General features: G+C 46.7%; 2 protein-coding genes across 20 annotated transcripts in view; one reads left to right on the top strand and one right to left on the bottom strand.

Moving 5' to 3' along the window:
* CASKIN2 (CASK interacting protein 2) overlaps positions 1 to 4,281 on the top strand; it is a 105,093-nt gene extending 100,812 nt beyond the window's left edge. For all 7 annotated transcript variants that reach the window (XM_083598074.1, XM_083598073.1, XM_083598071.1 and 4 more), the window contains 2 exons: positions 230 to 560; positions 1,621 to 4,281. In XM_083598074.1, coding sequence (XP_083454200.1) covers positions 230 to 560; positions 1,621 to 1,717 — 428 coding nt within the window. In that variant the 3' untranslated portion in view covers positions 1,718 to 4,281. The remainder of the gene's footprint in view (positions 1 to 229; positions 561 to 1,620) is intronic.
* A 1,401-nt stretch (positions 4,282 to 5,682) lies between these two features.
* TMEM94 (transmembrane protein 94) overlaps positions 5,683 to 23,290 on the bottom strand; it is a 69,573-nt gene continuing 51,965 nt past the window's right edge. For 5 of the 13 annotated variants that reach the window (XM_083598065.1, XM_083598069.1, XM_083598059.1 and 2 more), the window contains 14 exons: positions 23,033 to 23,214; positions 22,712 to 22,850; positions 21,898 to 22,013; positions 19,803 to 19,902; positions 19,587 to 19,695; positions 17,513 to 17,702; positions 17,109 to 17,186; positions 16,233 to 16,318; positions 15,337 to 15,418; positions 12,977 to 13,137; positions 11,994 to 12,088; positions 11,421 to 11,514; positions 10,749 to 10,919; positions 5,683 to 8,755 (listed from right to left, as the gene is read on the bottom strand). In XM_083598065.1, the coding sequence (XP_083454191.1) occupies positions 8,683 to 8,755; positions 10,749 to 10,919; positions 11,421 to 11,514; positions 11,994 to 12,088; positions 12,977 to 13,137; positions 15,337 to 15,418; positions 16,233 to 16,318; positions 17,109 to 17,186; positions 17,513 to 17,702; positions 19,587 to 19,695; positions 19,803 to 19,902; positions 21,898 to 22,013; positions 22,712 to 22,850; positions 23,033 to 23,214 (1,676 nt within the window). In that variant the 3' untranslated portion in view covers positions 5,683 to 8,682. The remainder of the gene's footprint in view (positions 8,756 to 10,748; positions 10,920 to 11,420; positions 11,515 to 11,993; positions 12,089 to 12,976; positions 13,138 to 15,336; positions 15,419 to 16,232; positions 16,319 to 17,108; positions 17,187 to 17,512; positions 17,703 to 19,586; positions 19,696 to 19,802; positions 19,903 to 21,897; positions 22,014 to 22,711; positions 22,851 to 23,032; positions 23,215 to 23,290) is intronic. The other 8 variants (XM_083598066.1, XM_083598061.1, XM_083598063.1 and 5 more) reach the window with 3 other exon arrangements.

A 23,290-nucleotide genomic window follows, 5' to 3' on the forward strand; every position in this document is an offset into this window, starting at 1 on the left:
TGCTCTTTGAAACACAAATGAATAAAGCATGGTAAATCCAGAAGGGCGGGCTAGGGTAGAAGTACTCCAGCTTACACTTACTGGGAGAGTGTAGAAGAGCATGAGGTGTTAATGGCAGGAATGCCTGCTGTTGCTAATCCAGCAGGGTGGTTGAGCGAGGCTGTGTTTCCTTAAACTGCATGGGTCAGGTTTCAGAATACCCAACGTAAGTTTTTTTTACCCCCCTCAGATGTCCCTGCCAAGCACACATCCATTGCTTCTACCAAGCTGGTGTTTTCGGGGCCAAAAACCATCTACCAACAAGTCCTGCAGAACTCTCGCAACACCGTCGCTCCCTGGGCAGCCACAGAGATGGTTTCAGAAGGGATGGGTCCCTACCCCATGAAACTGGGGCTGGGCAGCAAACCCGCCTTGAGTTTCGGGGTGCCCCTCGCCATGAGGCCTTTGAGTGCATCTCCGGACATGATCCACGCTCAGCAAAGGCTGGAACAAACCAACTCATCCTTGGCATCCACGCTTGAAGCGGCAGAAAAGAAAATCAACGCAGAGGAGGCAGACAGGTGAGGCATTGCTTGGATGTGAAGAGAGGGTAGGCAGGGTGCCTGTCCTGAACAGAGCATCCTTCAGGGTCTTTATCCAAAGTGCAGAATACAAAGGCCCCTCTTCTTTATGAAGAAGGCACATGCATATTTCAGATACATCTGCCTTGGTCCAGCTAGGGACCATGTGCAAGCAGACTTCCATACATATTGCCCTAGCTGGGTGAAGACTTGCATATGCAAATGGGTGTTGTCATTCCTCTAAAGCTCCACCAACTCTCCCACCCAAACAGCAGTGAAATGAAATGAGCTCAGGCACAACACTGGGCCACAATGACTTCTCCCATCTGGAGGGTGTCATTTTTCCAGAGAGAGACAAAAGTTTTGCCCTCAACTTCTTCAGGCAGCTATTCTGCAGCCTTGGAGAAACTGCAGTTTCCCTTGTCATAGGTGTCCTCACTTCAGGTGCTGGGGGCATATAAAACAGGAAGAATATAGGCGGCAATTGGGCTTATATGGGGAATGGTGCTGGGGGGGGTGGGGGGCCTTTAAAAATAGTAAAAATAGTAAAAATAGTAACCAGTACAGTGGTACCTCCAGTTGCGCACAGGATCCGTTCCGGAGCTCCAGTCAGATCCTGAGGAATTCGCAACCAGAGGTGCCTGTTCTGCGCACGTGTGCAGCTTGGTAGAGCGCTTCTGCGCATGCATGCATGGCAAAACCCAGAAAAAATACTTCTGGGTTTGCCGTGTGCGTAACCCGAAGGATACGCAACCAGAGGTGTGCATATCCAGAGGTACCACTGTACCTTGTATTGCACCAGGAAATAGCTGTCTCAGAATGGGATGGATTATGTTCCTGCTTCCTGGCCTTTACCAAGAGACAGGCAGGCATTAGCAAGCCATTTGGGTGGCAGGGAAAGGGCGGGGAGATGGGACTGCTCAGAGTGTGCAGGAAATGGCCCTCCAAGCAAAGAGAGGGCTTGGAAGAAGACTTCAGATCTGGTGAGGGAGGAGGTGTCAGTTCTTGCCTGAAACCTTGCACCCAAAACGAACCAATTCTCCTGTCTTTGTCCCCCCAGCAACTATGGGACAGCACACTCGGCCAAGAACATCCTCGAAGACATCAGCAACATGTTTGATGACCTTGCAGAGCAGCTGGATGCCATGTTGGACTGAGGACGGGCTTCCTTCTCTGATGATGATGATGATGATGCAGGTTCATCCTTCTACCCTACCATTTATGAGACGTGGACAGCTTGGGGAGAAATCCCACGACTACTCATCGGCCTCTCCTTCCAGGCACTTTACCATCTTTTCCTGATTTCTTGTGAGTGCTAACTTCCAGCCTGAGGCAACTGCACTCCAAGACCATTTCTTGGGCAAATATCTTGGGGCAAGAGCGCGTGAACACACATCAACTTGGTGTTTCCATCAGAGGGCACCAGATGCTTGCCAGGCCTCTAAACAGCGACCACCCACATCAGCACTGAAGCTACAAAGAAGGGCTGATTGAATGCCTGCAACGTTGAACCACAAGGGAGGCAGACCAATGCTGGAGGCTACTGAGAGCTTCCCTTGGACCCTGGCCTCCTTCCCACGTAATACCACAGACATCTACACTTCTTGCAAAGAGCAGCCCATTCCCTACTCCTGCGTCTTGTCATTTCAAACGATGCCAACAATGTGTCAGCTTCCCTAGGGCAGTGACATCCGCAAAGGGGCCGAGTGCTCAATGCGGCCAAGTCGACAAAAGGGAACAGGATTGGTAAGCCTGGCAACTTCCAGAGCAAGACAGGGCCTTGCTGCTTTTCCCAACGTTGTCAGCAGAGGAAGGACCGTGTAATCCGAGTGGATTTAAATCCCGCACGTTGCCCCATCTTTGCCTCGACCTCCAAAAGCAGCTGGCACAGCCTGTGGCTCCCAGAAAAGTAAAATAAGCTCAAGGGCAACACACTTTTCAGGGGAACTGAAAACTACTTGACCTTCTTTCCCAAATACCTCGGGTCTCATTCATCGCATGGGCCGGGTGGGTTGGTGGAGAGAGAAAATAGTCTTCCATTTTCTTTTCTTTCAGTAGAATCTGGGAGGAAAACGCTGACTAGTGGCTTACAGTGCATGGCACCCTCCAGTGGCAAAAACAATACAAGGGATCCTGAACATGCTCTCCATTGTAGCATGAAAAGTGACTTTTCCTAGTTGCAAATACTCTTCCCTATCCTTTTTCCAGCAGGGAACGAAGCACGTAGATCTATTCTTAAAATAGAAATTAAAGCAGACAGCATTTGGGCTATAAGATGAAACTGCCTTTCCAAAGACCATTCCTTGTAACTCATCTCCCTGTCCAAAGTGAGCCCATCCCTACCAACAACTGAGTGCAGCAGACAAAGGGCCCAATTGCAACCCCACGGCATGCCGCTTCCTTCCTCCCTAGGGACAGTTCCACTCTGATGAGGCGGCTCTTACGTAGCACCTCTGTAAATATGCCCAAGGTGGCATCAGGCAGCCTACAGAAGAGAAGGGAAAAGAAAAGTGTAATAATTGCTGCTTACATGCTGCAGGCAGATTAGAACTTGTCAGTGACTGCTATGGCAGAGAGACTGTAGCTGAGCAGTACAGCACATGCAGAAAGGTCTGATCTCCAGCATTTCCAGGTAAGGCTGGCAAAAACTCCTGTCTGAAACCTTGGAGAGCCACTGAGCTAGATGGACCAAGGGGTCAGGCCCTGTAGAAGGCAGCTTCCCAGGAGGGTTTTATTTTAAGTCTAAAATGAAGATGACCATGTATATCACAGACTTAAAACTTCTGCCAGTTTTACCAAGTATTGAGGCAGACCGGGCAAGTCAGCAGTTTTAAAGTTAAGGCAGCAGATCCTCTGGGCATCACGGGGGGAAAGGGCTCTGCTGGAGGAGCCAGGATGTGCATTGCTTTTGATTTCTTAGTAGTGAATCATGAAGTGGCAAGCATTGAGCCACTTGCAAGGAAGTGAAATCCAAATGGCGAAGGGAAAAAAGCGAGAGGCTACAATGGAGCCTATTAATGTGTCTTGGCCATAGATGTAGTTTCTCTTTATTTTTTTGGACTCTCTTTTTATCCATAGTGTCAAGTGGATTAGTCATCCTCTGGTTGATGACTAGTGCTAAAAAATATTTTTTTAAAGAATTGCTGCAACCAGTGGCACTTTATAAAAAGGTTCATTAAGCCTTTTTGAAAAGAGGTTTGGATTTCACAGTAGTTGATTTGGGATGCATCCTTTCCCCCAACTGTTGATAAAACTGTAATTTTTTAAAAGAAATGTATATATTTTTTAAATGTGGATTTGTTGTATATTTACTAACCAGAGTGCTGTTGTATTTTAGAGTTGGGGGGTGGAACCACATTACTGTCTGAGCCACTAGGGGACAGTAAAATGCTGTTCTTTGTGATCACTAATGAGAAAAATTCATTCCCCCTTCCCTTTTTGTCCAAAATGCTTATTTTTTAAGAGCTAGTTCTTTATTTTAAATATATTGTATGCTGTGTAAATTATGTATGGATGCAGTTGTGTCTAACCAGCCTTGGCCGCACCTGTTCAGTGTGGCAGGAACTGGCCTAGGGAAATTAGTCCAGGCAAAACACCAGCCAGGCAGTTTTTAAATCATCTAGTCTGTTTGTGTTAATCATGAATTCTTGTTTTAAACTAACATAAACAGCAACTTTATGGTATTAAACACTGGGAATCGTTTTCCCTTTTGACAGATGTACTTGGCTTGCTGAGTCTCCTCTTTTTGATCAGTCAGATGCATTGTGTATCAAGTAGGGCTGTCACAACCTCAGGAAAAAGAAGTCATTTCAGACACCACTAAATATCAATGCTAAATGAATATTTTGTACTCCAGTATGGCTACCTTTGACCAAACTGCGGGAGGCAGTGGAAGACAGGAGTGCCTGGCGTGCTCTGGTCCATGGGGTCACAAAGAGTCGGACACAACTAAATGACTAAACAACAACATGGCTACCTAAGTTCAAAAATATGAGCATGCCTTAAGTGTGCAAAACTTGATGTGTGCCGCTTCAAATATTCAAAAGGAGCCATAAGGAAAAAACTGGGCACCTACTTTCCAGTATTTTAAAGAAAGATAAAAGTACCCTTCATATCAGCTAAGGTGTATGTACACAATGCTTAACGTGAGAATCAGCCATAACAGGTCCAGCCTGCATATCATCCAAACAAATTAAGATTAATAAATGAAGGTTTAATGTGAATGTGCAATTTGCTACTGCACACTGCAAAGGTCTCACTCTGTTCCTGTGGCACTGCAGATGAAACAAGCCAGAGCTTGGCTTGTTGTGATTCTCCGAACCTGAGCTCATGCTTTGTTTTCCCAACCAAATCATGAGCAGCAAGCCAGGAACAAACCCTGATTACTGTTCATACTTTGCTTGGGTAGAGAAACAAACCACAACCCTGGGCTTGGATGTCCACAGCACAACAGGAACACTCTCATGACCTTTGCAGCAGCACACCGCATGCTCATGTTAAAGCTTTGTTTGCTCTTAGCTATGGTTTAATGTGCGAACCAGACCAATGTCTGCGGCTGGCAAAAACATAAGTAATATTAGCCACAGTAATAGAACCTCCATCACTTCCATTAGCAAAGCATATTGATTGCTCGAGCCCATTTTGCCTCGTCTATCTCTCCATCTCAGCATGTAACTTCTTGTCAGCTAGAAGGAGGAAGCAGTATTTGATCAAGAAAACGCTGGGGGCTTGGACTGATTTTACCAAAGAACAAAGATGTCACACGAACTCAAACCAGTTGGCTGATATTTTCCAGCACAGTCACAAAATCATGGAGATAGAGATAGCATAGCTTAGCAGTTGGCAGCGCAAACCTATACATGTCTGCCCAGAAGTAGGCCCCACTGAGTTCAATAGGAGTTACTCCCAGCTAAGTTTGCATAGGATTACAGCCAGTGTGGAAGAGATAAGCCAAGTAGTATCTGATTCAAATCTCACCACAGTGATGAAGTCAATAGGTGGTCTTAGACAAGCTGCCCCCTGCCCATCAATCTGTATGAATTCTGGTCTACTTTACAAGACTGTTATAAGGATTCCTGAGATAGCATACATTACAAAGCACAAATGCCAATCCTCTCAGAAATTTACTGTATCAAAGACAATCATTTATTGCCATTCATATCAGGTGCTCTTTGTTCCTTTTTGTACAATTTACAAGTTTTCATACAAATCTATTATTATTTTTTTACATACATCCCCAGAAAAGTTTAAATATAAAATATACACCATTTAAAAACAGTTGGATGGGTGAAACTCCTTCCTAAAGCCATACGCCTCACACCTTTCTGAAGCCTTGGCTGGAAGAGGGGGGTGGCCGGGGGTGAGGGGGAGGCAGCAAGGCAACATGGACTTTCAAGAGAAAGCCATTGAAAAGGCTCATTATCTGACTCCAGTGGAGTACAATTGAGGAGGGGAAAGAGTGCATGAAGTGCAGGGAGGGGAATCTTTTTCAGCGTGATCAACCACCACAGACAAAAGTCTACAGAAAGTGCCTTGTCTAGCAGGGAAACTGCCCGAGACAGTTTATCAGGTGTAAAGCTTTAAAATCACTTAAGGAAAAAATATTGCGGCAAACAGCTTTTAGGCATCGAAGACTCCCAATTGGTTCAGAACGAGGGGAGGACGAAGGCAGCAGCTACCCGTGTCCCTCACCCAAAGCAAATCAGTCCAGTTTCCAAATACAAAATCTGCACAAACCACCCACAACTTAGCCTGGGACCAGAGACCCAAAACTGGCACATGCCAAGCACCGCTGGCCTCAAGCTAGGGGTGCAAATCCTGACCCACTGAAGCCAGTGCCAATTCTGACACTAGGAGAGGACTGTTGCTGGTTAGTACCAAGGTGAAACGCAGCCCATTCCCCAAAGCTCTTTGCCCTTGGGGAGCAGTACAATACACCATCACACCAAGTGAGAAGGCAGCAAACCTTGAGCTACGTGGGAACAGCAATGATGAAAATGGGAGGGAGAACGTGTTTTTAACAGTTTCTAAACAATAGTCTCTTTTTAAAATATAAACATAGGATATTGGCCGATTTCCCAGTCACAGCCAGCTGGAGTCAGCATGCATGCAACAGCTTTTGAGAACTTTGCCATGTGCAGGGGGGCTTAAAGGAACATCCTCTGACCTTAACCACACCGACCTTTTCCAGTTTGATGCCCTCCAGCTGTTTTGGAATGTGTCTTCTACCAGCCCAAGCCAGCATGGCCAAATTGTCTGCAGCTAATGGGAGTTGTCACACAAAACATCTGGAGGGCACCAGGTTGGGGAAGGCTGTACTACATGCTTCTTAAAATCCTCCAGGTATCACTTTTCTCCTTCCATCACCACTACCTCCAGCCAGGCCTAAACTTATGATTTTTTTCTTTTGTAATCTAACAAAGTAAAATGTCGTTTTGTCTGCTGTGGAAGGATAAAAGTATCCCTCCCGCCAAAAGGTTAATTTGCCCTTGTTTCCTTAAGAAGGCTTGGCAAGTTTTCTAACTACCATGCTAGGGTGGGTCAGTGCTTTTAAACAACTCTAGGACGAGGTTAATTGGACTGCCTTGGCCAAAACCCTTCCAGGTAGAGCAGATCCTCCATGGAGCCCTGAATACTCAACAGCCCGTCCACAGTAGCCCAAAATACCTACTCCCAAACAACACATGCCCTGTTATCTAAGTGATTGGTCTTGCAGAGAAGGCAGCTGTCCCTGGTGTTGTCCATAAATAGAGCAGAGGTTGGCCAACAGAGGTAGTTCTGATTTCTTCCCGCCAAAAGCAACAGCCTGAGTTTATCCACCACGGCTAAAATTGGCAGGCAAGAGAGAGGGTGGATTGAGGACGATGCAGATTCCCAGCACTGCATGGTGAATCCACCCAGACTTAATTCCCTATATTTAGGGAAACAGACCATGGGATAGTATGCCATATGTCTCCAACTTAAAACAGTGGGTCAAGCACAAAATGCAACCAAGATCCCAAGTCTAGCCCATGGATATGAGAGAGGAACTATGCCCAGCCTCATCTGCCATCCTCCATTCAAAGCAGCCAAGAGGGGGTTTGTAGACGCAGCACTCTTTCAATGAAGAAAAAGTGAAAGATCAAGCAATCCATCAATCCAGACTCAGATCTGGCCCACATGCCTTTGTCTTCCATGCCCGTACAAGCACAGAAAACCACATGAGCTCTCAGACCTCGGTCACTCACAAGGTTTATCAAACAGTGAGTGGGTGTACAAGAAAAACACACAAACCCAGCCCTTTCAGTATTAAGCACTAAAAGACAGCCTCCTTATGGAACGTGGCCAGGGTTTAGGTATATCCACAATATCCCATCCCTAAAAGGATGCTCTCATGATGGTGGCGAAGGGTCTGTCCTATTAACTCTGTTATTACATACTTTACATCCCAGAGGTATTTAACTGGAGAAGGGCTGCCTTTGTACTCATAGCAGCAAACCTCCCTGGCATCCTGCCCCTCTGCTTCATCTTCCCCAAGAGGGCAGCCTCCAGGCGAAGGGCTGTTCTGTGGGTCACAGGGACTGCAGCTGGGGTGTGTGGGGGGGGGTACTTCTGCAGGGCCAGCTAGCAGGCCAGCTGCTCCTATTCCCTCCTGGGTGGGTGCAGCGCTTATACCCAGAATGCCCTGGGGCAAACAGCATCGCAACAAATGAACAGATGAGATTGACAGGGAGGTCAAGGGTGGGCCAAGAAGGACAAAGAGAAATAACCTAGTCAAATTATGAACAGCGGGGGGGGGGGGGAGTGTCAAATGAGAATTCCTTGCTCTTCGATCCAAGGTGTCAATCTGCTGGATCCCAAGGAGCTCCAAGGGAAGGAGGTGTAAAAATAAATTTTAAAGAAGGAATAGCAGCAGTCCATGTCCCACCAACGCTTTCATGCCAGGCACTGAATCTTCACCAGCGCTCAGGATGTAGCTCTCCCTGCTCTTAGGGGTTGGCCTCTTCTGATCCACACTGACCAGAGGGATTCACACATGAGGCTGAGTGCTTTTTTCCTTTCCTCTCTCAGCAAGGTGGCAAGGTTGTGTGAGAAGGGAACATGCAGCCCCCAGGCCTTCCAGGGCACGTCCTACTTGTGGGGATTAAAATGGGGAATTCATGCCCAGCTTGGTTTCAAACTGCAGCTTCTGCCTCTTCTGGTAACGTACTCGAACCCTGGGAAGAGAGAGAGAGAGAGAGAGAGAGAGAGAGAGAGAATGAATGAATGAATGAATCATGGAATCAAAGAATGTTAGAGTTGGGACCACAAGGGTCATCTAGTTCAACCCCCTGCAATGCAACTACACATACTTTTAACTTAGGAGTAGATCCCACCAATTTCAAAGGGGTTCAATCTCAATGGGGCTGCAGCCAAAGCATTTATGGGGGGAGGAGACACTTATGGCTGCAGAATAAGAAACTTAGGCCTGTTCTCTCCTTCCCACCTTCATTTAAAAAATGCCTTAAAATGTTTCTTCTAGCTGCCAGCCTCATTTGCAACACAGCATGGGAAACAAGAGATCTACAAAATGAACCAACCTGCTTCTTTCTTTGTAAGATTTTAATCAGGTAAGTCAGGTTGCAGAATGCTTTTTTTACCCAGTTTGGGTGCCGATGTGATGACAGCTGTAAAACAGCTCTCTCTCTCTCTCTCTCCTCCCCCTCAAATAAATATCCTGCTAATTAAAAGACTCTCATGCGTCCAAGGAGAGCAGTGGGGTAGCATGCAGCCATTGCCTACAACGGTTAAGAACAGCGCCTCTGTGATCAGAGGGAATCTCCCATGGGCAAATGCTAAAGACAAACCAGAGGGGATGGCTACTGTGAGTATCCCACCCTTGCTTGACCCAGCTACTGACATTTTATAGTGGCCCAAAACCATTTTGGGAGGCAGCCAGAAAAACAGGCAGTTCAATGCGTATTTCCTTGTTGCCAAGACAACAGCATCTCAAGGGAACGGGTCAGAGTGATATCAGGTAGCGATTTTATCCTTCCAGGAACCCTAATTTAGATACCAGGAAGTTTGCTGCACTGCACAGGAACAGTTAACTCAGCTGCGGAAAAGGATGTCATCTATGACTTGCTCGGCTCCCATTGGCAGAGGGGCCCTGAAGGTGAAGGGGTTTCATCAGGGCCTTTGGGGGTAGCAAACCCATAGAGCGTTGTCACCCTACACCTCGATTGTGGGTTTGCAGAGTCACTTGGTTCACTGTGTTGAAAATGGCATTGCTGGGCTAGGGTGACCTTGTGATTTGACCCAGCAAGGTCTGCCTTGTCCACAGTGGCAGTCTTCCAACCTAGAGGATGTAACTAAGAGATGCTTCAACATGACCCACTCACACAGCAAGCAACATGGCTGCATTCATCTTTCACTGGCCTGTTATTACCCTGCAGGTGTGATGTGGTCATAGATAGCGCCTTGGAGGAGGAGATGCAAGTATGGGGTTCTCTTGTGTATCATTCCTTCTTGGGGAGCAGGAGTGGTTCTCACATCAACTTCACGTCCAGCATGGCCTAAAAGCACTCAACGGCTGGTACAGCATAGGGCACTTGAGATAATTGTCAGCTGGGCAGTTCTGGTTCATATCTAACCTTTGCCATGAACTTGCTAGCTGGCCTTAGCCATGCCTCTCCCTCCCTCTCTCCAGCCCACTATGCTCCATCTGTAACATGGAGATAATTTTGGCTGGCAGGCCAGCCTTACAAAGTTGTTGCAAGGATATCAAGATCATGTTAAGGAGAACTTTGGGAGCTTCTTATGGAGAGTGCTAAGCAAGACCTTAGGACTCGCGGGTGGTGCTGTGGGTTAAACCACAGAGCCTAGGACTTGCCGATCAGAAGGTAGGCAGTTTGAATCCCCATGACAGGGTGAGCTCCCATTGCTCGGTCCCTGCTCCTGCCAACCTAGCAGTTCGAAAGCACGTCAAAGTTCAAGTAGATAAATAGGTACCGCTCCAGCGGGAAGGTAAACAGCGTTTCTGCGCGCTGCTCTGGTTTGCCAGAAGCGGCTTAGTCATGCTGGCCACATGACCCGGAAGCTGTACACCAGCTCCCTCGGCCAGTAAAGCGAGATGAGCGCCGTAACCCCAGTCAGCCACGACTGGACCTAATGGTCAGGGGTCCCTTTACCTTTACCTTTAAGCAAGACCGAATGGCAAGGCTCCCTTACCTGATTTCATGGAGTTTGACAGTCTCATTGATGATCACAACAAGGATAAGAGAGAGCAAACCCAACAGCCAGGAGGCCATGGGAATGTCATCCATTTTGTAGGTCACTGGAGACTCGAGGTTCACCCAGAGCTTCAGGTCCAGGAGGGTCTGGATGACTTGGCCCAGCAGCCTGCCATTAAAAACAAAGCAAGACTTGGAAAAACATAGAAGGGGCACGTCCAGCCTTCTGTCCCAGGGCTCTCTCCTCCACTCTGCATCCTCTTCCACCAGCAACCAGAGTACAACCTGCCAATGGGGAAAGGATCTCCTAAGGTAGTGAACAGCCTCCACAGAAAACACAGCATCAAGGGGACAGGCATACCCAAGTGGGCAGCATCTCCAAAAGAGGTCGCTTTTCCTGGATGAAAATTTTAGAAGTTTGGAGTGGGGTGATGACAGCCTCATGGCATAACAGCCAAGCCAGAGAGAGGGACGTGATGATATCCGAGGCTATGGGAAGGAAGAATTTGATGTCAAGAGCCAGAAAGACATAGCACTGCAGAAATGCACACAGAAGAAGAAAAAAAGAGTGATGCTTCAAGAGAAGAATGGACAGCAGAAGATGGAATAATTTGAGATAAAGACAGGGGGAAAAGAGAGTCACTTAGATGAATCAGAAAAGGATACTCACACAATGACAACTGTCAGAGTCCACCAGAAGTTAGTGAAGGGGCTTTTCTTCCACAGTGGTTTGGTACGATGGACGTGGGTGACAGAGATAAACACTGTGAAGAAATACCAACAGGTTGGTTTTTTATAATGTGTGGACTTGCCACAGATACAGAGGGCACAAATCCCTGAGAGTGTGGTGGTTTTTGAAGCTCATCATCCAAGAAAGCCAATCACAAGGTAACCTTGCTGGGCTTTCAGCAAAAAGAAAAGAAGAAGCCCAGCGATGTTTCCAAAACCCAGGATAGTCCACCAATGACTGGCAGCCCCTGACTCCACACCCTCTCCACACAATTATCTAGCACCCCTTCTGAAATCGCCCTGCCTGTTTTTATGCAGTTAAACAGCCAAGGGTTGGGGAAGACTAAGCTAACTGATCAAACTGGCCAGAGACTCAAGATGTTTGGTTTTACATCTGCCTTCAGCCGAGACATTGATAAAGCTCCCGATCCCTGCTGCATGCATGCCATGGCAAGCTGCAAGCCCCTCCACCCCCCTTCAGTACAGCAAGCAAGGAGGAATGGAAATCTCTTACCAGTATGTAAGACAATCATCCCAGCAGTGAACTTCTGGGCCAGGAGAAGGATGCTGGAAAATTTTCCAAACCAGTCGGGGGAGCTTTCTGCACTACTGAAAAAGCAAGCACAGGGGCATCACATGAGGTGGATCACGGTTCAAGGCATCAATGAACCCCATTTGAAGAGACTGGATTTCAGAGGGACTCGTGAGCTAGTCCTAAGATCCTGAGGGCTCTTGTTAGTCACACAATGCAACCTCTTCCACTGGATTCCCAAGCCAAAAGTGGCCTTTCAAAAGGTACCTGGAATTATCTTAAATCGTTGTTGAATTGTTACCACTGAATTGTTCCCCCACCACATAGGCTTTTCCCAGCTGTATTTGTTGCTTTTGCATTTTAAACTGTTTTTAAATCACCTTGAGGTGGTGATTTATGGAGCGATTAATAAAACACAGAGTTGATGTTTTAAGACTTCTTAATACTTCCATTGCTGTTTTCTTTTCGGTTTTGCTGTTTTAACTACTTTATATTGCTTTGTTTAATTTCTTTGTGGCCTTTCTTAAATTGTGTGTGTGTGTGTGTGTGTGTGTGTGTGTGTGTGTGTAAAACATAGCCTTAGGTTTTTTTTAAGAAACTAAGTTTCTAGTCCTTATCAGCGTAGGGAAACCTGAGAGTAGGGGCAACGTAGCACAAGCCTGTATTCCATGACTTTACACTCTTCTAGACCCATCTTTGGAAAAGCTACTAGAAACAACAATCTGTCAGGGATGCTTTAGTTGAGATCCCTGCATTGCAGGGGGTTGGACTAGATGGTCCTTGGGGGTCCCCTTCCAACTTTATGATTCTATAAACAACATAGTCTACATAATCCAAACTGTGCCACCCACAAACGAAACCTTAAAAGAAGCTGTGCTAAAACCATCCCAACACACACCTCCTCTGGGTGGACACCACTGCATTTCGGAACGTCAGTGAGAGCTGGACCCCGAGCACCCGCTAACCTGTGCAGCATGATGGAGGAGCAGCCCGTGACATTCACATTGAAGGCAGAGGAGTTGAAGTTCGCACAGTAATCCTGCAGCATGTAGCCAAAGCAAACCAAGCAGGTGCAGATGGTGAGGCTGAATTTCAGCAGGAAGCAGAACAGGAAGTACTGCTGGGTCTGCAAGACATTGTCGGGAAGGCCGGAGTGACTTACAAGAATGGGAGGCCGGGCCTTGGGTGCCCCGGCTCCTGCCCAAGCCACAGGCTGACCAGCTGCAGTCTTCCGGAAGAGGATCGCGTGAGCACCCCCCAGCAAGACTCCTCCAGGGCTGTTCCTCAGGCCCAAACTAGATGGTCACTGGGGTGTGTGGCTGCTGTTGGCCCAACTCTTCAACCCACACCTCCCTCCGAAGGAACTTCTACCGTTTTGCAGGATCACAGGGACTGTTGCATTATAAATATAACCAAATGAGGAGTACTGGTATATGACAAGAGAAAGAGGAAGTCTGGAGATGAATCATCATCATCATTAAAAATAAACCCATCAACTCAGGGGCAGAAAAAGTCATGCACCACCCACTGGTGCCCTGTTTAGAGAAGTTTTTAATGTTTGAAGTTTTATTTTGTTTTTAATGTTCTGTTGAAAGCCGCCCAAAGTGGCTGGGGAAGCCAGATGGTTGGGGTAGAAATAATAAATAATAATACTGTAATTGTAATTGTAATTGTAATTATTATTATTATTATTATTATTATTATTATTATTATTATTAACAACCTCCCAGGAACAAGTGGAGGCACCAAAGGATGATACCCTGGCCTGGCCCTCTCCCTGCAAGGGACTCCTGCTACTGAGAGAGCCAGGAAGAATCATCAGAGATGCTGACCTTTTGGGACCAGTGGGCACATTTGGAAACCTTGATGGGCACCATAAGGTAAAGGTAAAGGGACCCCTAACCATTAGGTCCAGTTGTGACCGCCTCTGGGGTTGCGGCGCTCATCTCACTTTACTGGCCGAGGGAGCCGGCGTACAGCTGCGGGTCCTGTGGCCAGCATGACTAAGCTGCTTCTGGTGAACCAGAGCAGCGCACGGAAACGCCGTTTGCCTTCCTGCCGGAGCGGTACCTATTTATCTACTTGCACTTTGATGTGCTTTCGAACTGCTAGGTTGGCAGGAGCTGGGACCGAGCAATGGGAGCTCACCCCGTCGCGGGGATTTGAACCGCCAACCTTCTGATCAGCAAGTCCTAGGCTCTGTGGTTTAACCCACAGTGCCACCTGCATACCATACACACACAAATATACAACAGCCACACAAGCATGCCTCGCAGGCACACACACATCCTGCTAACAATTAAGGGGATGGGCAGAGCCAGGCAGAGCCAAGATAGTCTCTACTAGATGGGAGGAGATGCTTGAGAATGGTAGGCATCAATCAAGCTGGTCATCTCCCAAGTTTCATAGATCAACCAGTATATCAAGACAACCAAAAATAGTGCTGGAAGAGAATTTGTCCAGAGCCGTCAGAAAACCATTCTGAACAATCTCCAGGGACGGATCATTCTAAAAGGGACTCCCTGACTTGGTTCAGTAGGAACTAAATGTTCCCCCACCCCATAACATCTTGTTTCAGCCTATGGTGCACAACAGAAACCTTAAACCAATGAAGAACCTGTATGCTCCATATTATGCTCCCCTTCTCCCACCTACTGGCCCACTTCTCTCAAAGGCACATTCCTTTGAAACCCACCTTCTCTCGGTAAAGCAGCAGGGATAACCAACCTCAGGAGATGTAAGGAAGGAAGCTCTTGCCCAGGCATGAGACATAGGCTCTGCCTTGAACCAGATAGGTTTGTTCTTACTTCAGCAGCAAGTAAGAGTGTGAGTGTGCGAGGGAGATTGAAAATCAGGACCTGTTCTCTCACAGCAGAACTGCTGTTGGAGGAAGCAGCATGTGTCTGAATTCCAATGGACTGGGCATCACAGGGGGCAGAGTGCTCTGTTGAGCTCAGATCCTGCTTGTGGGCTTCCCAAAGTCATCTGTTTGCCAAGATGCTGGACAGGGCGAGCCTTTGGCCGGATCCAGCATGGCTCTCCCTATGCTGTTAGCCCCAGTTCCCTCTAACAGCAACTGAAGCGAGAATTCGCCAGCAGGAGACTGAGCCAACTCTCTTGCCTTGAGGAGCAGGAAGGCCCCTGATGTAGAGGCCAGACTCCAGCATGCTAAACATTTAGCTAAACTAATGCTAGCAAGATCTGTGACATTGCAATCACTGGGGTGTCATGTGTCAGCAGCTGGTAAGAACATTACTTTCACACCTTCCGACGTTGCCACACGCGGACCCTAGTGAATGCCTATTCAATCGTAACCTTTTCTTACCTTTTTAGGAATGGAGGTCAGGTTCTTCCCAGTTGCCATGGACATGATGGAACTGTGAGGAGGCTTGCCCAGGAGGGACACACTTGTAAGAGGAAACAAAACTAGAATTAGCCTAGGTATCAGAGCAGAACCACAATGGAACCTGCCGAGACTAAACACATGAAACCCCCATAATGCTGTATGGTGTTTAATGCTGTATTGTGTTTTTAATACTCATTTGGGAGCCGCCCAGAATGGCTGGGGAAACCCAGCCAGATGCGCAGGGTATAAATAAATAAATTTGTTGTTGTTGTTGTTGCCAGCTAATGGGGAGGCCCTTTTCACACAGTTCCTTCCTGTACTGTCAAGTCACTTTAAGCCAGTTCACAGTTAACCAGGTCACACAACAGGCCTCCCCTTGCTCGCTTCTTTATTGCCTCCATACCCAAAAGACAGCAGAAGTCAGAGGCCAACACAGTTCCTGCTCAACTGGTGAAAAGAACAGCAGCCTTGCAGCTGGGATAGGGGAAACCTGTGGCCCTCTGGAAACTTCTGTTAACTCCCAATATTCCTGAACATTGGGCATGCTGGCTGGGCCAATGGGAGCTGAATTACAACATTATCTGTGGGCCACAATGGATAAAAGCAACTCAGCACATCTTTTTTGCAGGGAGAGAATCTACAGGCCAGCACTAGCAGAGACGAACAGCGCTAGCATAGCCAACTCTCCACACCATGAAGGCTGCTCCATATAGCCATTATGGACTCCACATGGTCTCCAACGTGGTGGCCAGAACATGAAAACCAGGTGCCCGCCCCCCATGTGGCCACATTTTATCTTAGGAAAGAAGTGGAGCTCCTGCGAGCATCCCCAAAGTAGAGCATGCTTGTGAATCACAGCGAGAAACCTTACTCACCTTAGCAACGGGTAGCAGAAGCAGGAAAGCCACAGGATATCGGTGGTACTGAGAATGGGGGGCAGCTGCCCCAGGCAAGAAAGGAACTAAGCAAAAGACAGCAAAAGGCACCATCAGCGGAAGGATCAGAAGACCGAAGGGCACCCACCAGCAAGTCATCACACCCATCTTGTAAAAACAAGATGGCGACTAAGAAGGAGAGGGAGCCCAGAGCAGGGAGCTCATGCCATTGGATCCCGAAGGGACCGTGAAAGAACTAATTTGTTCAACAATTTTGCATATTTGTTCGTTTTAGTACACCACCTTGGGTGCCATGGCAACAAGGAAGTATATAAAGGCAAAAATCAACCAATTAAGGAGCCAGCAGTTGCTGCTACACACAGAATGTGGTGCACAGGATTCCACTGCACAGCAGCACTGTACTGCTTTTCATTTTTTTAAAAAAAATGAAACATTCTGCTTATTTTAACTTAACTCTTCCAGGCCTTGTAGCCGAAGACGTGATAGGAAGTTCTGTTTTGGGAGGTGAAGAACTGTGTGTGGCTAGCCTCTGCTAAGTACTTGGAGAAAAAACACTCTCAAAAAACCTTTATTTTGAAAACCAGAACAAAATTAGAAAAGCTAGTACACTTTGCCGTCCACGCATATACTATTCCAAATGAAGAATTTGGGGACCAAATATTTACGATTACAAGATGCTCCATTGTAGGCTTTGGACCTCAGCTAGAATCAGGGCAGCCTTCCATGACACAAGGATAGTGAATACTGCTAGCAAATATCCAACTTAAGCAACTTCCTTTGGGTCTCTCCTCCTCTTAGATGACTTGCAAGACAATCAGTCCTTTCTGCTTCCTGATGCCATTCAGAATAACTCACCTGGATTATGACCAGAGTCAGCTGACACTGGAGGAGGAAAAGGAAGCATTTGCGAATACCATAAGTTGCATGCCGGGCCTAAAAGAAAGCATATATAAAATGGATAGTATGCAAGGTATGAGTAAATAGATTGTCAAGGATGAGTGCGGTAAACAGATCCACTTTTAAAAATATGGATCAAAACTGAAAGCTTCAATTAGGATTTCTTTTTAAAAGGAAAGAAAACAGGCTGGAACGTTCTGTCCTGCCAAATAGCTTCTCTGCATCAAGAAGAAAAATAAGGATGGAACAGTTATTTTATTAAGTCTGGAAGCCCAAACAGATGCTAAAATGTTACCATCGTATTTAAATGATGGAGATTGTCACAACTGTGTTACTACCAGCACAAAAGAAAGGGGGCTTACCTGTTCTATAAGTCTGATGAGCCCAATGGTTTCTTCCGGATAAATAGTCAGGGAGCACGATAGGCTGTTTAGCTGGCCAGACAACTGGAGAGGCGTGAGCTCATCAGAGATACGGGTCATGTTAGTGCTGGTGGCGTACCCAAACGTCTCCCAAGAGCAGCGAGAGGGGTAAAGAGGATCCAGGGCTATGCTGCACAGACAATACTACACAGGTTAGAGGAAAACATAATGGGGAGTAATAAGCCATGTGCACCCAGCCAAACACCTCGGGGTTACAAAACTGATCTAAAATACGGAGGTGTCCAACAATATTGATGCTTTTTAAAAAGTGAACTAGTAGGCTGCAGATTCCTTTCGGACCATCCACAGCAAGGCCACCAGCTCTGCAGGGAAATGTCCCGAGACAGGAAATCAGAACAGATTGGACTGAATAAAGAATTCTGATCATAGATCATAACAAAAGAACCGCTAAGAAAATAAGGGTCCACTCAGGAGCATTGTAGCCTGATCCTTTTATTACGTTATCTGATAAATGTATACCCCACCTTTCCAAAATTAATTTGAGACAGCTTACAGATAATATATAGCACACATCACAGAATCAAATAAAATCAGCTAAAACAAAACAAACAAAAAATAGATCAGCATAAAAGCCATGGTAAAGTAAACCTGCTTTTACGAAACTCCCTTGTTTAAAAAGCAACTTTGAGGGTGCCTGGCCCAGCATGTAAAACTTTTCACTTTACCAAGTACAGGAGCAAGGGCAAGACGGAACAGTGAGGGCCAAAGGAGCAGCAAGAGCATCTCTGAATCATAAGCCTTCTTTGATATTGGGGGTGGGGGGTGGGGGAAACTGGGCCAAGCATCCAGCCTCCCTGCCACCAAAATAATTCCCACAAAATTATGCATCTCTATTTCTTCAAACAAACTCTGCATCATTCATTTAAAACCCTTTGATTTTCAGAAGGGTGCTTTTAACAGAACGAGCTTGATGGATGAATAAAGCAATAACAGCTTGAGGGCTCAAAATGGTCTCCTTTGCCTTTATCTAAATTGATGGCAGCACCTGCTCTGACCTGCTTTCCTCTCTGCTTCTCTCCCATTCCTGCTTTGCCAGAAGAGCAGAAGATTTTATACATTTGAGGACGGGGTGAGGAAACTGGCCTTCCAGATAGTTGGGGTCCCAACTCCAGACAGTGGGGCCAATAGTCAAGGAGAGTGGGACTGTAATCCCCATTCCTTTTTAGGAGACAAAGAGCCACCAGTACGGAGGAAGGTTCTCATATGCCACATCAGAGATTCGAACGATGCCACCAAGTCCAACACTGAGCCAGATGTTTTGCAAAATGGTTGTAGGCAGAACATCCTTTCCCAGCAACTCTGTGGCAAAGGTTGCCATTGGAACAGATGTTCCTTATGCAACTATTTCAGACAACACCAGGCTCAGTGTGGGATTTGTTCTAAGCAGTTTTGTCAAAAAAGCTGATGTGGCATAAAAGGTATTTCCTCCACATTGGTCTGCTAAAGGTATTGCAGGGAGGTATCGGACAGCGGTAGTTTTCTACCTAGGGCAAAGGAAAGAAAAAGAGGAGTGCTTTTCAGGTCTCCCTGGGACTCTGTATGGGGATGCAATGGAGGAAAACAAAGTCAACACAGAAATAGAATCAGGATGAAGGAATGGTATGAATGAGGACAGACTGAGCTTCTCAAAGCCAGAAACCCAGAGTCTGGGTGCATCTTACCCATGGGTAGGCAAACTAAGGCTCGGGGGCCGGATCCAGCCCAATCGCCTTCTCAATCTGGCCCGTGGAGTGTCTGGGAATCAGTGTGTTTTTACATTAGTAGAATGTGTCCTTTTATTTAAAATGTATCTCTGGGTTATTTGTGGGGTTTGCCTGGTGTTTTTACATGAGTAGAATGTATGCTTTTATTTAAAACACATCTCTGGGTTATTTGTGGGGCATAGGAATTCGTTCATTATAATTTTTTCAAAATATAGTCTGGCCCGCCACCAAGGTCTGAGGGACAGTGGACTGGCCCCCTGCTGAAAAAGTTTGCTGACCCCTGATCTTACCTAATGTCGCTCTGAAGGAAAAGGCAGTTGTTGCGCAAGTTGGCAGAGCTGCCGAGGCAGCAAGTGACCTCCCCGTATTCCTGCATGATCTTAATCATCTCACACATGGCTGCAAGAGAACCAGGAAAGGGATTAAGTGTGTTGACACCCTCTTAGTTTCCACCCGGATCTCCCCATCTCAGCGACAAAGAATCCACTAGCCTGAGCTCCACTTACTTTCTGGGGTGCAATCTGTAAACAGAGGAACAAGCAAAGGCACGTTGTCAATATTCTGCAGGTGGGGCCTCACCTGGTGGATTCCACGTGGCAGTTTGGCCTGGAGTGAAAGAAGTGGCAATTAAACAAGCCAAGGAGACGGTTGACGAGGGTGAAGGCTAACAACAAGCTCAGGATGAATCAGATTCCCCGCAGCTGGAGTGATAAGGCAGAGCAATGAGATTGCTCTAACCCCTGTTCATTGCCGGATAAATTGAGCTATGTTAGGAGGAAGTGCAAACTGACATTTGCCAGAAAGATTTTCATTGCCATCAACCACTGACTTGCTCTTAATCTGCCCAAACAAGCTACACTCTGCCCTTCCCAGATGTTACACAGCCAGTAGCATAACTACACACAAGTCTCACTTTACGAACACAACGCATTCCCAGGAAATCACCCATTTCTCCGTGGTTTCCCCCTGAAATGGCTGCAGCCAATCAGCAAAAGAGAGACAAAATGGCAGCCGCCAACCAGCAAAGCACAAAAAAGGAAGGAAGCCAGCTCTTTGGATAAGCGAATCTGTGAAGCGTATAGCGAGGCTTGGGTGGGTAAGTGAAATTTCAAATAGTGAATGTGCAGACAGTGGGAGAGCAAAACCAGATTAAGAGCACAATTCTTCTTTTAAAAATCTGTTAGTTACCACCAAATATTACAGTGTATAATACAAATTACAACAGATTAAGAACTTCTCTGCTCACACAGATCAGAAAGAGAAAGGTTTCTCCTTGTGTAAATTACATAGACTAGCCATCCCTTATAGAAAGTAATCTTCAGAGTGCAAAGTCTGCAGCCCTAAACATGATTTATGAGGGGAAATGAAGGCAGCCAATAATTTATGGGTAAATGTATAAATGATTGGGCAGAAAAAAGTTACTGTGGGTCACTCAACACTAAATACTTATTGAAGGCCTCTAGTTTAGGATGACACACCACCAGTAAGAGAGAGAGATTTGCAAACTAGGTGGATGAGAAGTTCAAATCCCACTGAGAATTGAAGCATATTAAATGTAACCCTTTCCATGAGCATTCCTAAGATGAATGAAAGAGATCAGTTTGAAGTAAAGAAACTAGACACTTCAAAGTAGCATCCTGGCCTTCACAGATGATAGTATTACTTCTCTCTCCGATAATCCACCCCACCTCTATTCTTCTGGCATGTCAGTTCATGGTACTTAAACTATCATTTTCCCTTCTTCTGAAGCATCAGCAATGGATCCAAAAGTCCATTTTATCTCCTAATCAATAACTTTTCTCCTACAAAGTTTAAGTTGCATTATCTTTCATTTCGCTTTAAGGAAGATGGCAGCAATTTAGGGGGGGGAAATACTTTGAAAGCAAGCATTGTTTTCAATGTTGTGGTATTTCCCCCAGTGTTGTATTCCCCCCCCCATTGTTTTGTGATCTGCTAAAGAATAACATGTGCCAGCACATCACAGACCATGTCAATTATGAAACACTCCCCACATTGTGTGACCCCAGCTTGCTTGCTCAAGTTTAGTATACCCCTATAAATTCACTAGCTTAACTCGTCCTGCTTGCATTCTTTCAGCGGTGGGCAGTGCGGCAGGGCAGAGCCACAGAGCCACCCTCTCAACACTAGCAGCACCTCAGCTTACCTGAGACAGGGCTAGGGCAGCAGGAAAGGTGAGATTGTGTGGATGCACTGGCAGTGCTCCCACTAATGCATCCACCCTAACTCCAACCTCACCTTTGCCCTCCTCCCCAGCCCTCTCCTGGTAAGCTGCAAGGATGCCCTCACCACAGCAGCTACCTCTGCATCCTTAAACAAAAAAAGTTGCTGCCTCCTGTTATATAGGCTTAGTCAATTAAGGATTATTTAAGGAAGCGGACTGTTAGGGTGCAATCCTATACACACTCATCTGAAAGTAAGTGACCTAAATGGAACAGACTTCTGAGTAGACATGGATATGATTAAGCTGTAAACGGCCTCTCAAGAGGTTTAGAGAAGCAACAACGGCCATCAAGTTCATTGCTGGGAGATACAATCAAACGCTTTGGGTTCCTAAGTAAGGTGTCCTGCTGTCAGTCTCACCCTATTGCAATCCTCCAGGAAGCTGGGGATGTCACTGTCGGTTGGCTGAAAGCTAATGAGGTCGGAGTGTCCTTCCTCCTCCATCAGCAGAAGCCCCTCTGCATCTTCTCGGGAAACTGGCAAGGACAGAGAAAGAAAGCAGTGTTACAGCTTGGAAGGCTCACACCAAAACGCCGACACAAGGCACACCCCCGCCCCTCGTGTGGCTTTGTGACAGCCTGGAAAAGCAAGCTTGGATTTTCTGGGTTCTCCTAAAATAAGAGGTGTTTTGAAAATGACTCATCTAACCAGAGCTGGCAGTATCAGTTCAGAACTTTGCTGAGTTTTAAAGCACCTGCCTCCTTCCTCCTGCGCCGGAAAAGACCGCAAAAAGAATGTACTACGTGGAAAGGCTGAAAATCAGGACAACCATATCCCAGCGGTGACAAAAAACTAAACAGATGTGATGGGGTGCAGCAAAAACCTCAGGTATCAAATTGGACAGAAGGGGCACAGCTTCTGCATATAACTAGGCTTGTCTTAACGTTTCCAAGAAAGGTACCTCTGCCTTTGAGAACAACATGGAATTCAACAGGCAAAGCTTTCCCCATCCAGATGGGGAGAATTTCACCAGTTGAATGCTTGTAAGGCTTTGAGAAATTAACGAAGTGGGACTGTCCCATAGAACAGCTATTCTAAAGTTTGGCCTGGCTTTAGTAATAGTGCCTGTCTTGCTGACTGTAAATCTCATGGGTTTGGTTCAATCGTCAGATGGATTTGCTTTGAACAGACACTTGCACTGCAGCCACCATTCCCCTTAGGGCTATTTGCTCACCCTGCTGCAGATCATCACGCAAGGAGCCTGCATGGCTGGGGCTGGAAGGAGGGATTTCGGAACCAGGCACATCTCCATTGGGTGTCAGGGATATGTGGCAATTCCAGCCGGTCTCCAGGCCCATCTTCTCAGCAAACACCTGTGGAGGAAAGGCACTATGGTTGCAGCATAGCCAAAGTGGGAGAAACATACATATATATAAAAACCCAGGAATAATCTTGCAATCTGAACCAGCCCTAGGATGAGTGGGGTGGCTGTGCCTTTGACATGGCCGCTGCAGGAACACTGAGAAGTGGTAGAGTAAGCCAAGGGAAAGCCTACCTTGCTCTTGAGCTCATCTTCCAGGGAGAAGTAGACAAAACGAATGCAGGCATTGACAAGTCCCTCAATGAGGCGGACGACATCTGATCGGGCCTGATACTGGGATGAGACCATTCCCATGAAGATCTGGCCGCTCAGAGCCTGGATGCAGTCCTCCTTCTCCATCGCTTCCCCAATCCCTTCTTTGGGCATGTGAAGAAAAGGCAAGTGTGTGGAGGTAGGCCGAGATGCCAAATATATAGAGACACAGAGGAGGAG

The sequence above is a fragment of the Podarcis filfolensis genome (assembly GCF_964270895.1).
Source record: "Podarcis filfolensis genome assembly, chromosome: 2".
NCBI lineage: Eukaryota > Metazoa > Chordata > Lepidosauria > Squamata > Lacertidae > Podarcis > Podarcis filfolensis.